Raw genomic sequence first — 14,849 nt, 5'->3', positions numbered from 1 at the left:
TTGTTAAAGTATGCTTGATTATATTTTCTTCTCTCAAACATTTTTATTCTTATTTATTGACTGTAGCTTTATTAATCAGTAATAATATTTTATTCAGCCTTTTCATTGCTACAACCAAAAGGCCTGACAAGAACAATTTTAGAAATGGAAAAGTTTATTTGGGGGTTTATGGTTTCAGAGGTCTCAGTCTATAGATGGCTGACTTAATTGCTTTGGAATAGAGGTGAAGAAGAACATCTTGGGGGAATGGTGTGGCAGAGGAAAGCAGCTCAGGACATGACACCAGGAAAAAGAGAGAGAGAGAGAGAGAGACAGACAGACAGAGAGACAGAGAGAGCGAGCATGGCGCGCGGACCCGCCTACAAGTATACTCTGCTCACAAAAACAAAATATATACCCCAAGGGTACACCCGCCCCCCAGTGACCCAACTCCTCCAGTCACAACCTACCTGCCTACAGTTATCCAGGTTAACCCATGTGAGTGGATTAATGCACTGATTGAGACTTACCCAACCAATCATTTCACTTTAAAATTTTCATGCATTATCTCACCCATGAGCTTTATGGAGATACCTCATATCTAAACTATAATAAATATCTTTTCTTAAATATTTTGTCTTATGAATTGTTTTTCAGAAATAAAAGAATAGGTAATACTTGCCATGGATATATATTCATTTCACATTTTTTATCAGCAGTTGAGTTGTTTAGCAGTATACATCTAATTTGGTTGATTAATTTATAATTCTTTCAGTGTCAGTATCACTTTAATATGTTCACTATGCACAGCACAGAAGTACAAAATAATGACTGCATAGTAAGTAAATGTTAATCACACAAGCATTCAAGCTTTCTGATGTGTGTTTTTATCTGCCACCAACATAAACTCTGTAATGTAAATTATTCTAAGTACCCTCATAGTACCCTAATATTAATATGAAGTTACTATTAAGATAATATGTAAAATCCAAAAACTTTAAAAATTCTTTTTAGGTTTATCTTTTCTCTTTAGAAACAGAATAAGGAACATTCTTAGAAAAGAAATCCTCATGCAAGTATTATGATACTGACAAAAGTAAATGCTCTTGATACAATATTGTTTTAGATCTTTTTTTAAAGGATATTCTGTGCTCTTATATGCTTTAGAACTGTGAGTCCATTGAATTGTATGTGCACAATATTATTTATCATGAATGTTTTTATCACATTTCCCTTTTTGGATACATTGTGAAGTTGTACTTCAGTGCCTATGAATATATAAGTACTTGACTCTAAGTAATAGAAACCACAATTTATCCTAATTTTGTCCTATAGTAACCTTCTTAGGAATAAATAAGATTCAAAAGTAGAATTTTTATTATGGAAAAATGTAAACAGTATTAAAATATTCATATCCTGGTGTTTTCATTAAGACTGAAGCTTAGTACACTTTCTAAACAATAATTTTGGGTGTTCTTTTCTGTGATTCAGACTTCTTTAAGCATATAAAACATTTCTTACATTTACATACAAGCATCACAAGCATTTGGTAAATAAATGGAGCCATAATCTATGGTTATACAAATTGCAATACTCATGGACCATGTTTTTTTCTTTGTTTGTTTCTCATCTCACAAATCAGGGTCTCATCTAGTGCCTAGTCCCAAGAAGCACTTCCATAAATATGTCTTGAATAAAATAATAGAAATGTTAAATTTGATATTCATTTATCTCTCCTCATATGATAAGATACAAACAAGAAAACAGATAAAAATATTTGAGACTATAAAGAAATTTAGAATCAACACTTTTTTTTAAGATTTGAAAATGTCTTTATTTCCAGTTCATTCTTCTCATGTCTACAGAATTCTATGGTGTTCCTTGACCTTTCTCAGACTGAGGAAAATCTGCTTAAATTAAAGAGAGTTTGTCCCCAATTGCAGTTAGAAGGCCTCTGTTATCTCCAGGTCTATTGAATTCATGTCTTTTTTCACAGTATCATTATGTTGTAACTTTAATGGTAAAAATGATTTATCAATATTTTACTCTGATAATTGTGTTTCACTACATATGCTATATTTCATCATATGAAAATAATGATGTCAAAGGAGACTGAAGAGGATGTTGGAAAAAAATGAAAATGTGGGTATAAAAGAATCATTCATAAAATGAAGCAAACTCTATTCCATACTGAGTCCCGCCATGTCATTCAAAGTTCAGGCTCTAAAGAAGCCTATAGATGCAGCTCTCTGACAGTCATTACTACTGATCATAGTGTCAGCACAGCAGTGACCTGAGACCCAGAAAACACCACTTTTAGGATTCAAACATGGCAGGTATTCCAAATCATCTTCCAGAGAGATCCATTTGGTCATCTGTAGGAGAGAGCTAGCAAACAGTTTTAACTGGAAACATCCATTAGGGCAGAATAAAGCAGTTCATAGAAGATGTTTTGAATTTTTTTCCAGTTTTTCCTTCTTTTCATTTTCTTTTTTAGTTCACGTTATTTCTACACCTGAGAATGCTTCATAAATATAAAACAACTCAATTCTTAACTGGTTTTGGTCATTATAAGATACAATCTTTGAAGAATTTTTTTTACTATGACAGTTGTACAATATTTGAGTTGTTTAGAAAATTATGGAATAATTAAAAATGGCATAGAAATGGTATTAGACTAAATGATTCATGTTATTACTTTTAACTTTAATATACTGTCTTTATGTAAACAAAGTTCATCATTTGTTCAAAATTCAATTGCAAAAATATAATAGTAGCATAGTAAATTGAAATTTAATTGCACATAGACTTAAAGTGTACTTTTGTATCACAGGAAAACGTTATCTGATTTATAAAAACAGTGTTTATAGTTTTTAAATGGCTTATTGTTTTAGATTATTGCTGAATTACCTAACTCAGGTTTAACACAATATTTAGAAACCTAAAGAAGCCTTCTGCACATTTTATATTGTTTTGATTTATATCATTTCAGCCCAGGAATAATTACCTAAAGTGAATTAATAATCCCTAAGGTTATGAAAGTACCACTAACTCCTCATGGAATTTTTATGTTTTAGCATTAAAAAAAGGACGATTTTGGATCACCCCAGATCCTTATCACAAGGATGACAATATCCAGATTGGGCGAGAGGTGAAAATATCTTGCCAAGTAGAAGCTGTTCCTTCTGAGGAGTTGACATTTAGTTGGTTTAAAAATGGTCGCCCGTTAAGAAGTTCTGAGCGGATGGTTATTACACAGACTGACCCCGACATCTCCCCTGGAACAACAAACTTGGATATCATTGATTTAAAATTCACGGATTTTGGGACATACACATGTGTAGCCTCTCTGAAAGGAGGAGGAATATCTGATATCAGTATTGATGTCAATATATCCAGCAGCACAGGTAAGAAATATATTTATGATGCAAATAGTGCTCATGTTTAGAATAATTTCTTTAAATTTGGCGGACAAAATAGTCTTTAGTCAAAAAAGTCTTTTTAATTTCCTAATATTAAAATCCTATTGTTTTGAATGCCCAATAAATATCAGATTGTGAGATACTGTTACTTCTATATCGATTTATGTATGATTTTGCAGAAATCATGCAAATAAAATTAATAGCATTGACAAAGATAGATACAGGCTTCTGGGCTAAATAATATCATGCTCTCATTAACAATGAACCCTGTGTAGACTTAAAAATTATATTTATAAATTGAAAAACAAATAACTAGAGAGTTGAGACAATTTGCACAAATTTTAACAGAAATTATTTAGTTCTAAATCCAAATCCTGAGAGATATATTAATTATATATTAATTAAAAGTAATTTTAAGTAAAAGTATGTAAGAAATTTAAGTAAAAGGTAAGTAAGAAATTTCTCTTCTAACAAAAAAAGTGATTAATGTGTTAAAGTTGGAGTTGGATGTGACATTTTGGAGAATCTCTTCTCAGAATCTGTTCTCAATGAAATTAGTTAAAACTAAAAATATATTGAAGTGAAATTCCTTCTTTTAAACTTAAAAATGAAAATAGATTATTAATTTTCTCTAAATTAAATGTGGATTTGTAGATGAGTAAAATCACAGCTGTTTGTTATGGGAGGACACTTCAGGTGAGCTTTGAATGTGTTTTAAAGTCCATTATCAGATGGAATTTCAATGGAAGATTCTTATATAGCACTAAGTAAATACTGTGTGTGGCAAACATAGAGTGCTATTGTAGTGGCATGCTCTGTGTTGATGAATGCTTAACAGTTGGCTCTTGGTTTCCAGTCAGGCAGCATTTGACTCTTGTGTGTTATTATTTACCTGTAGCACTGTGCATTCTCATGGCTCCAAATCACAATACACACTGAATTGATTTTACTCCTGAGGAACATAGGTCCATACTTCAGGGTGACAAAATGTGCTTACTTTTCACAGTTCTGCTTTCTAAAGAATAATATTTATCCACTGAAATTAATGTACAAGGAAAGTTGGGTGACAAAAAGTATGTGTATTTGGACATTATTCCTTTTCTATTAAAAAAGTTTTTTTTTTATCTAAGTGATCTTTAGATATAGGTGCCAACATTTTCAGACAAATTAATTTAGGATATTTTGTGGAAATGTATCAATATGCCCAGTTATTGATTCATGTGCTCAATCAGCAAATACAAACCAATTACCTTAATTAGTGTGTGAGGTGACACTGCACCAAAGTGACAGTGATGTGAGATCTTTCCTATAAGGGAAAGAACAAGACAGAAGAACAGTACATCTAGGATCGGTTGTCCTTATTTCTTGAAGGGTACTTTTCCAGAATTTAATACATAATTATAGGAATCACTTTGGTTTTTTGGTTGCTTGTCTGCTTTTGTTTGCCTATTTCTTTTTCAGAAGCGGTGACATAAAAGCTGTATCCAAAGAATCAGGGCTTCTATCTAAAAGGACTCATGTGATGAGACCATGATTCACATACTGTTAAACAAAAGGGAATCACAGAACAGAGAGGAAACAGAGAAAAACAAACAGGGAAAAAAAAAATAGAAAAAAGGAGCATCACAAACTTACTCCTAGAATGAACCCCTATATTCACTTTTAAACACACTAGTTATATTGTCTATTTGAAACTGTGTATTTTAAGTGACAAAGTAGAAAGAAGGACCGACAGTGATTCTTGAAATTTCCAAAATCCCTAAAAGGAAAATTCAATATTACCAAAGAGAAAGTTTTACTCAGGAAGTGCCTCTTATTAAAAAGAGATTAGTTATATAATCAAATTGTCTTAACTATTATTAGTTTGCCTTGTAAACAAAGGTTACAATACTGTAGATAAAAGAAATACATTGAATCTTCTGCCAAACACTACCCCATGAGTCTCCCTACCTACCATGCATATTGAGCCGCATCCTAGCCCTTTTTACTTTTTGAGACAGGGTCTCCCTAATTTGTCTAGGCTGGCCATGAATTTGTGCTCCTCCTGCTCAGCCTGCTGAGTAGCTGGGATTACAGGTGCTCAAATGCATGCCAGCTCTTAATATTTTTAAGACTTTTCATTTTTCATACAAACTCTTATATTGAATCTCAGAAGTTACCATGTCTTAAGAGACATAAGATGTGCTACTACAAAGCATTTCTGCCTAATGTAGAAATTCATTATTTTAATCCCAGAACCACATTTCAACGTATATTTTAGATGTCTTTTAAAACAGAAATATAAAGTATCCCAGAAATGTAAATCCTGGTTTAAATCGTCACAAAAAATATTTTCAAAAGACTATGACTTAATGTTAAACTGTGGGGATGCTTCATACATTTTGGAGTTTGCTGATGCATTTGATTGGATAACAATAACTTTATATCTTCATGGATTTTTGTATCATTTTCACATTAGTTCAATATTATAGACTTTTCCCTCCTGTTTCTATAATCATACAAGTCATCTTTAGTAGGAGAAGTTGTTGTTTTGTCAATCTAAGATTGTTTCTTTTAGATTCTTTTCTGAGTTATTTCTATGCACCTAGCTTTCTATTCTATGGTGATAATGAAAATGTGCCTTGCCCTTAGGCAGTTTTAATCTGAGTTGTCAAAACAGATTATATGGAAACTAGAGGTTATATGTAGCAAATGCATAGTGTGCTTTAAGTTTGTTTCAACTTCCATAGGTATGTTGAATGCTTTTGCCAATGTAGATGTAGGAAAATTTCAGAGAAATGGCATCTGAGATAAATCCTGATAGAAGCAGCATTGTGGAACTGACCATGGAAGATATGTTGGACAAAATATGTAGGATGTAGAAAGTTCCAGGAATATTCAAGTACTTATTTATTGCATCTATTTTAGGTTATTAATTAATATTACCATAAATTATATTGATTTGTTCTAATTTTATAATGTTCATTACTGAAAATATATAGTATGTGGCTAGACTGCTGGTAAAGGGAAAACTACAGTATAATAATTGTTCTAAACATATCAAAATTAAATAATTAATTTTTATACAATTATAATAATTCAATTTTGTAAAATAAAATTTCTTCACATACTTAATGAAAAGTGCTGGTGAACCTTAGAATAAAATGTTTGTAACAGTTAAATTCAGATCCATAAAGTATCATTACTTATTTGTTATTCATTGTATAAATGTAATTTGTATAGATTTTTGATATTTTGGAGGATTTGCTGCAAAATGTAGTACTGCCCCATAGTAAAGTCCTTAGTTGATCATTAGCTTTCATGTATTCTTTTGCATGACTCAACAAACGTGCAAGTTTATAGTAAACTCAGAAGCATGTGCATCATGCCTTGAACATCTACGCAGTCAGACTGGTTATCTGTGGAACTCCCAGGGTGAGACAGCTGGTGGGCAAATATAGCATAAGACTCAATATAGATTTTAGGATTTTTTTCCTCCCATGTTAGAGTACACAGACATTTTTTTTACTGATTGTTCAAAACATTACAGAGCTCATGATATATCATCTTTCATACATTTGACTCGATTGGGTTATGAACTCCCATTTTTACCCCAAATACAAATTGCAGAATCACATCGGTTACACACTCACATTTTTACATAATGGCATGGATTTTTTCCCTTTTTCCATTTAAAGAGGAAAGGTAACTCATGATATACTGCTGATTAAAACTACAGTTCTATAGGGTGACTATAGTAAGAGGAAGGGGTGAGTGTAAGACTATCATGTGAAGCCCTAGCAATGAATGCTTTGATTGGAGGAGGCTTCTGTACAGCCAGGAGTGACTATATATTTTTAAAAGTTCTTGAATGCCCAAAAAGGCATACTGAAAAAACACAATTTTATAAAATATGATACAGACTCTGAACTTTACAGTTTTCTGATTAAAGAGTCAGCTTCCTCTTGTCTAATTGGCCACTTTACATACTGGCTTTCAGCAGAATTGGTTTCATATATAAGTTTACTTTTTAATAAGTCTTGAAAATTCCTTTTTCTCAGTTAACTCTTATGTTTATTAAAAGCAATGTTGTATCTGTCCTTGATATGGAGCAGGAAGAGCACAGTGTTTGAGTACAGTGTCAGAAGGAACACTGTCCACCAAAAAACAGTGGATTATCTCTTCTATAGCCTCACTTATAGGTTTCTGCTTTACCTTTAGACTAAGAGTGGAACTGAAGGTGGTTTAGCAGATATATTTACTATATTAGTGTTAAAACCTTGAGAGGCTACTGTGCTTAGTAAATACTCAGTACTATTGTCATTGAGGATATGTATTTCTTTGAGTAAGTGCATAGACTCTAGGAAATTTTGGACTAAGCATAATCATACAGATATACTTTTTTTTCATTTTTCCTTTTACTGCAGAATAATGTTAATGTTAGCCCATGTTTTATATATATATTCATATTTAGAGATATAAGAGTTTCCTAAAAAGAATATTTCATGGTTAACATTATTTATTTGAAAATAGGTATTGTTCCTTAAATATATTATTATTAAAAATTTGACAGGTTTTTCTATCAAAACTTCAAATGTTTTCAAGAATTTTTAAATGTTTATTAGAATTATTATTAGAATCTGCAGTGGCTAGGAGACTTATGTGTAATCTGTGTTTGAATAGATTTCACACTTTCATGCAGATCAGATGGTTCAAATAATAAAAGAAAAATTGCAAAAGTAGTAATCTTTTATAAAGATGTTATTACTCTCACCCTAAAATAAGGTTGCAAAATGGTAAGTTGTCCACATCAAATCTTATGGCTTTGCATGATTCTTATTTTGATCACTGACCATCAGTTAGCATCAGTGGGGACTGTGCAATGTGGAGCTATTGTCCCACTCCTTATTTTCTTTAACATCAACTATTCAAATACTATAGAATATTTTGAATATTTTAAGAATAAATCACCTTCAAAACTTTACTAAATGCCATATTAAAATATGCTAAATTATTTAAGAGAGAAATTGCTAAGATAACACTAAAATAAAGTGTGATGTAGTGAATGGGAACAGTTCAGGAAAGCATACTGAATTTTCTGGTGTTAAAATGAACACAGTACATATGACTCTGTCCATTGGTACCTTTTCCTTCAATTTGCTAATCTGACCTTTAGTAAAGAACTCTCAGCCCCTGTAGAAACTGCCCATACTGCAAGAAAATTGAGGCTTGGAAGTTCAATTTGAGAACTTAGGCTAACTGAAAATGCAAGTGGAAATTACACCAAGTGATTTACAAGATCAAAGAAAAGCCATCACTTGTAATTGTGGAATTTATTCATAAATACAGTACATGTTCAACAAAATTTTTATTCAGTAACCACTCTAGTATGGGGATATAGGAAGAAGTAAAACCATAATAAACAATAGAGTATATCTTCCAGTGAAATTATACTTTAATGACTTTACTGAGATGAAGTCTAATGCTTACTTTAATATATTATCTAAGTACTATGAAAGTGCATAGGAAATGTTCTTGAATCTGGTCAGATAGAGTTTCAAAGGGCAGGTAGCATCTTAGCTGGATTAAGAATAAGACAATAGACCTTAGGAGGAAAGATATGTAACACTGGATCTTACTAACTGACATTCACACAATCAGAAATAACCAAAGGCTGGCACAGTGGCACGTGCCTGTAAACCCAGAAGCTCCACTGGCTGAGGCAGCAGGATCCCAAGTTCAAAGCCAGCCTCAGCAAGTTACCAAGGCCATAGGCAAGTTAGCGAGGTCCTGTCTGAAATTTTAAAAAAAAGGGGCAGAGGTAAGGGACCGGGAATGTGGCTCAGCAATTATGTGTCCCTAGATTCAATCCTTGGTACCAGAAAAAAACAACAGCCAAAGGATTTTCTCAGGGGAGCCTGTTCATTGGATGAATCTACAGAGTTCAAAATATAGACAGAAGAGTGGTAGAGAAATCAAATAATTTTAAGAAGCATTCCAGAGGCCTAATCATCAGTTGGGCAAAGAAAATATTTTCTTTATTTTCCTAACGGTGCAGACTACTTTTGCATTGTAAGTATTCAGTGAGTAATTTAGGGATTACTTGCGAGAAAAGGCAGAAATTATTAAATAGAAAGGAATGAGGCAATGTGGAGGAACAAAACATCATGAGAAGTGGGCAAATGAAACAGGAAAAGATATAGGAAACTCAACTACTGGGAAAAGCTTGAGACTCACTCATGAACTACATGGAAGAAGTCAATGAACCTTTGTGCATCTTATATTCCTTCTTACTCCACTACAATTTTGGAATATTTTCAAGGTGGACTTTGAAGAAATAGGATGAATGAAAAGGAACACAAGAAAAAAAATTACAGATTGATTATGTGTATGGAGGTATGATTTATTCAGCTGGAGAGATTGATAGGAATCAATGTAGTGCTGAGGACCACTCACAACCTCTCTTATTAAAGGGCAGTTAAGTCAATGACCAGTGCTCTCAAGTCAATTTAAGAAAAGAGCCCAATTGGCATCAGACAATGTAATAAAGTGCAGGCCCTAGACGTGGGTCCTAAATTTAGTACCTTTATGATATTAGGTTTACCTGAACCTCAAAGCTTTACATCTATAGAATAAAGGTATCAATTGGGTAACATTTCCAAATGGTATTTTAATGGAAATTAGAAATTATTTGGAATATTCTCAAGAGCAATTAAACTAGAGAGAGAAGGTAAATACAGTTCACCACCATCCATTTCCTCTCCCAACTTCAGAACAAAATATATTTCTCTTTTACATATCTTCTATGTAAGCTGATATTAAACAAATGATCTGACTCTTCACATATACACACGCACACATACCATTAAACATGTATAATTGAAAACTACCATCTTGGATGAGTTTTTCCATCCTTTCTAAAATGTTGATGTTTCTGTGATTATATCTTGTATTTTTATTGTGGTAATGCCAAGTACTGAGTTAGGGATTGTAGGTAATGAGATAGATATAGATAAATAGACATGCAGATATTTTTTAATTTGTTATTTTTACATACACATGACAGTTTATTATATTTTTACGTACTCTACATACATAGAGTACAACATAGAGCATGATAGTCTCTACTTCCATCCATTTACCAGCAAATGTCACATAGTTATTTTTCTTAATGGTTGAGTAATACTCCATTGTGTATGTATACCACATTTCCTTTAAGCCATTCATCTTTTGAAGGGCACCTAGGCAGGTTGTGAGAGATGTTTGAAAGAACAAATTGGTTTGGTATTAGTTGTAGCTGAGGGTATGGTGAAATATCCTTGTGTTTCTGGTGACCAATTAAAAAATCAGTTCTGATGATCAGGAGAAAGGTTAAAACAAACAAACAAAAAAGACTTCACAAGTAATTTCATTAATTAAAAACAGATGGGCTTATCCAAGAAGACAATAAATAGCAAATCAAAATATGTTTAAGGAAATGGTGGAAAAAGCAGAATTCATGACCATGAAGAAAATAGAGCATGACCCATGGCAGTCAAGGAAATGGAGCACTCTGATTTGTATAGTAAAGGAGAAATCCCATTGGAAAATTTTCTGTATTTATAATGTGTTCATTTTTTTAAATACTTTATCATCAGCATTAAAAAGCACATAAATGTTTTATTTGTCCCTGATATGTTAGTAGCAATATTTATATTTTGATAATAGAAACAGAGAAAGAATGAGTCTTGAAGAAGAGAGGGAGAAAAAAAAGAGAGAAATTGTAATGGAAATGGTGGGAAAGAAAAGGAAAGGGAGAGACTAGGAAAGAAGAAAGAAGATTATCAGATTTTATATATGGCATTTTGATATGAAGAACATCTATCCCCAGATTGTATGGAATCTTCTTAGGTCACAGGTGGCTTTATAAACAGAGGAAGTAATGATTGTATCAATCCTCTTTTTAAATGACACTTAAAGGAGTTAGAGGGAATATTTAAAACATTCTTGATTGCAACTTGTTTTGGGATCCATAAGTTTATTACCATTTTTACTTTTATTTTAGGGGAAAATACAAATGCAATGATTTATTACATTAAATCATCTATTTTCTATAATAATTCAATAAACATTAGTTATATTTTCATCTTACAAGTTGTTCACATAAAAGAATCCACATAATTATGGAAATAACATTGAATTTATAATTTTCTGCAACTATTATTTTAAAATACCCAAATATCACAACAAAGGTTCTCTTTAAAGGTTATAGTCTAAAGGTGCCTAAGAGCTTTTAGTTATTCTTTCATTAATGAGCCCTTTCTTTACTGGGTGAAATTCAATATGTTTTAAAACTTCCATATTTTATCAAAGTAATCAATGAGACATTAGTATGTACACCTAATTTATGCTTCCTATTCCTTTTATCCCTTTTTAATACAAGCAAGAGAAATAAAGCAACTATTTGAATTTAAAAATGACTGAATATAGATTTCTCTAATAGAGGACTGAAAAAACATTGGTTAGTTCCCTGATTTGCATTTAAAATTATAATAACTATAAATAATTTACTAGCACTAAAAACATGATAAATAACTGATAAAGAATTAATTTCTCCTTTAAATTTATAGTTAGTAATGAATTATAAATTAATTTATGTTATTTTTAAAATATAATGCCAGGATCACCCTGGCTCTTTTGACTGTAGGAGACGATAAAGGTTTGGGAAGTGCTATTATTTTCATCACATAGGCACTTTTGACAGCATTTCAGGTTTTTATGTTCACAGATGACACTGCTAATTTACCATTAGGCAACTGGAGAAAAGAGAAGTAAAGAGAAGTAGCTGTAGTGACTGGGTCCATACACAAACAGTTTGATCATCGTGTTTCTCTGTCTTAGAAAAATCTCTAGGACCCTAGATCTTATGGCATCAGACGGAATAGTTATTAGAGTGATTTAATTTGTGTGTGATGTCTTTAAGTTTCACTTTACAGTTTGAAATGTCTAAAATCAAAGCCATTTACTTCTTGGATTCCAAAGAAGAAACTAGAATATTAATGGAAACATCTTTTCCCCTAAAATCTGCTTGCAAATATATACATTTTCAATGTCAAAAGTGACTCATTAATTTTCATAATATTTAAAATTATTCATCTTTCATTGATGGATATCAGTGAGGTTTGGAAAGAGAGTTTAGAAAATTTGGAAAAACATTAAATTAGAATGCATGTTGCCCAATATTGGGATATTTATATCTTTTGGATAATTTTATTTTTGGTTGATTTATTCATTCTTTTTGTAGTGGTAGGAATACCACAAAGAATTCAGGACTACTTTACGGTTGAACTGCATCCTGAGAACTTGTTTCTTTTTATTGAGACAGAATCCCATCAATTTGCTGAGGCTGGCCTCAAATTTTCCAATGGCCTTAAACTTGTAATCTTTATGCCTCAATCTCCCAAACAGCTGGAATTATGCGCTTGGGCCACCATGCCTGGATGAATGTTTCTAATTAGGTTTTCTTGTTGTTATTTGTTTGTTTGTTGCTGTGCTTAGTTTTACCACTGAGATTCAGCCCCAGCCTTCTTATTTTGAGACAGGGTCTTGCTAAATTGCTTAGCCTGGCCTGCAATTTTTGATCCTCCTACCTGAATCTCCTGAGTTGCTGGGATTACAGACGTGTGTCACTATGCCCAGATATATTATGAATATTTTTAAATAAATAAAAATAAAAATTACTGGAGTCAGTCCCCAGATTCCTATTTCATAAAATATTTTTAAAGACTTCTAATTATTAATTATTTGCATTAAACACAGAGGGCACTTACAGATTACCTATTACCTTTAATTTTGTAGAGAAGAAAATGGGACCCCTAAGCTTGTTCTTTTCATTTTATACAGCTATGTCCAAACTTCAGTTTTCACTTTCAGTTTCTAAATTCAGTATGAGAGCCTTCAGCATGTACCAAGATCTAATATTAAATGTATATTTCTCTTTACTGTCTCAGGGAATTCTGATATCTGTCCCATCTGTTTGACAAAGGCCTTGTTTGAGAGAGTTCCTGTGAACAGGTGTTAGAATAGTCTGGAAGGAACTGGATCATGTGACCACATACACTGTTGTGGAGCTTATAAGACTCTCAGAGTCCTAGTCCAAGAAGACCACTTGGAATAGTATTAGGATGACAGCTTATGTTTGCCAGTCTCATTTCCCACACACCAAATAGGGGAGAGGCCTTATGTCTTCTAACCAATGCAAAAAGATTGAATAATAATTTGACTAAGGAAGATCATTTTCTACATTATGCTCAGTTAAACAATCTCTATAGGAATTAAGACAATGCTATTTGTCTTGTCCTAGCTGCCTGAAAGTAATGGATGCATGGTTTAGGTCTGAATAGCATAATTTAAATATAAACAGTATTCCTAAACTAACTTAATACTATATTAAAACTCACAGCTCACTAATGGAGATCACATTATTTATAGTGAAGTTTTTTTTTCTTTTTTAACTTTTGTACTAGCATACCAAACTACAAAAAAATGCATAGGTATAAATGTAGCATGAACAGTGAATGGATATGTCCACACCCAATTTAAGAAGCAAAACATCAAAATATGCTAAAGGCATTTCAAAGTATTTACAGTCCATATAATGTACAACACCTATACACACACACACACACACACACACAAACACATACACACACACACACAGAAAAATGAAGGTGTTTGGCATGTTTACTGTATGGTATTCAAGATGTCCTTTAAGTAGGTACTTTGACTATACTCACTTTACATACAATTGGGAAAAACACACAGGTAACTTTTTAATAAGTAGAGGCATACAGTATGAACCATTGGTCAATTTAGGCTGTCAATCCTGGGATCTTCACACAAAACTCACAGTCTCTTAATGGATTCAGCTCAAGTAATGAGGTTTCAGGCTCCAGATATGCACTGTAAGAAGGGAATTTTTTAAGAAATATTTTGTTCTAGTTGTAATAGAACAAAAATACCTTTATTTTATTTTTATGTGGTGCTGAGGATGGAACCCACTTCCCTGCATGTGCTACACAACTCTTCTTCTGCAGAGCCACAACCTCAGGTCCTATAAGAAGGTCATTTTAATGAGTGAATCCATGTGAGAAACTTCAAATCACGGTGTGTCTGTCTTTTGCTCTATTTGACTGAGGAATTGGAACCTGGGAGTCCTGTGAGATGAAAATCGGCCTACCAGGAATTTAGGATCAGGACGGAAAGATGTAGGGGATTTGTAGGGGAAGGGAATAACTTAGAACACTAGACTCCTCTCAAGTACATGACAGGTTAAAAGATTCAGAATTTCCCAAATTTTATAGAACTTCTGTCACTAATAATGACTAGATTAAAAATATGTAAAAAGAGAGGGGCTGGGGATATAGCAGAGTTGGTAGAGTGCTTGCCTTGCATGCACAGAGCCCTGGGTTCAATCCCTAGCACCAGAAA

General features: G+C 32.6%; 1 protein-coding gene across 2 annotated transcripts in view; it reads left to right on the top strand.

Annotated features, from left to right (window-relative positions):
• The window catches only part of Mdga2 (MAM domain containing glycosylphosphatidylinositol anchor 2), a 758,737-nt gene that overhangs the window by 550,284 nt on the left and 193,604 nt on the right, over window positions 1–14,849 (top strand). For both annotated transcript variants that reach the window (XM_076848261.2, XM_076848262.2), the window contains exon 7: window positions 3,057–3,386. In XM_076848261.2, coding sequence (XP_076704376.1) covers window positions 3,057–3,386 — 330 coding nt within the window. The remainder of the gene's footprint in view (window positions 1–3,056; window positions 3,387–14,849) is intronic.

This window comes from Callospermophilus lateralis, chromosome 3, assembly GCF_048772815.1.
Source record: "Callospermophilus lateralis isolate mCalLat2 chromosome 3, mCalLat2.hap1, whole genome shotgun sequence".
Classification (NCBI taxonomy): Eukaryota; Metazoa; Chordata; class Mammalia; order Rodentia; family Sciuridae; genus Callospermophilus; species Callospermophilus lateralis.
The sequence above is the reverse complement of the archived record's forward strand: the minus strand, read 5'-3'. Positions and strand labels throughout refer to the sequence as shown.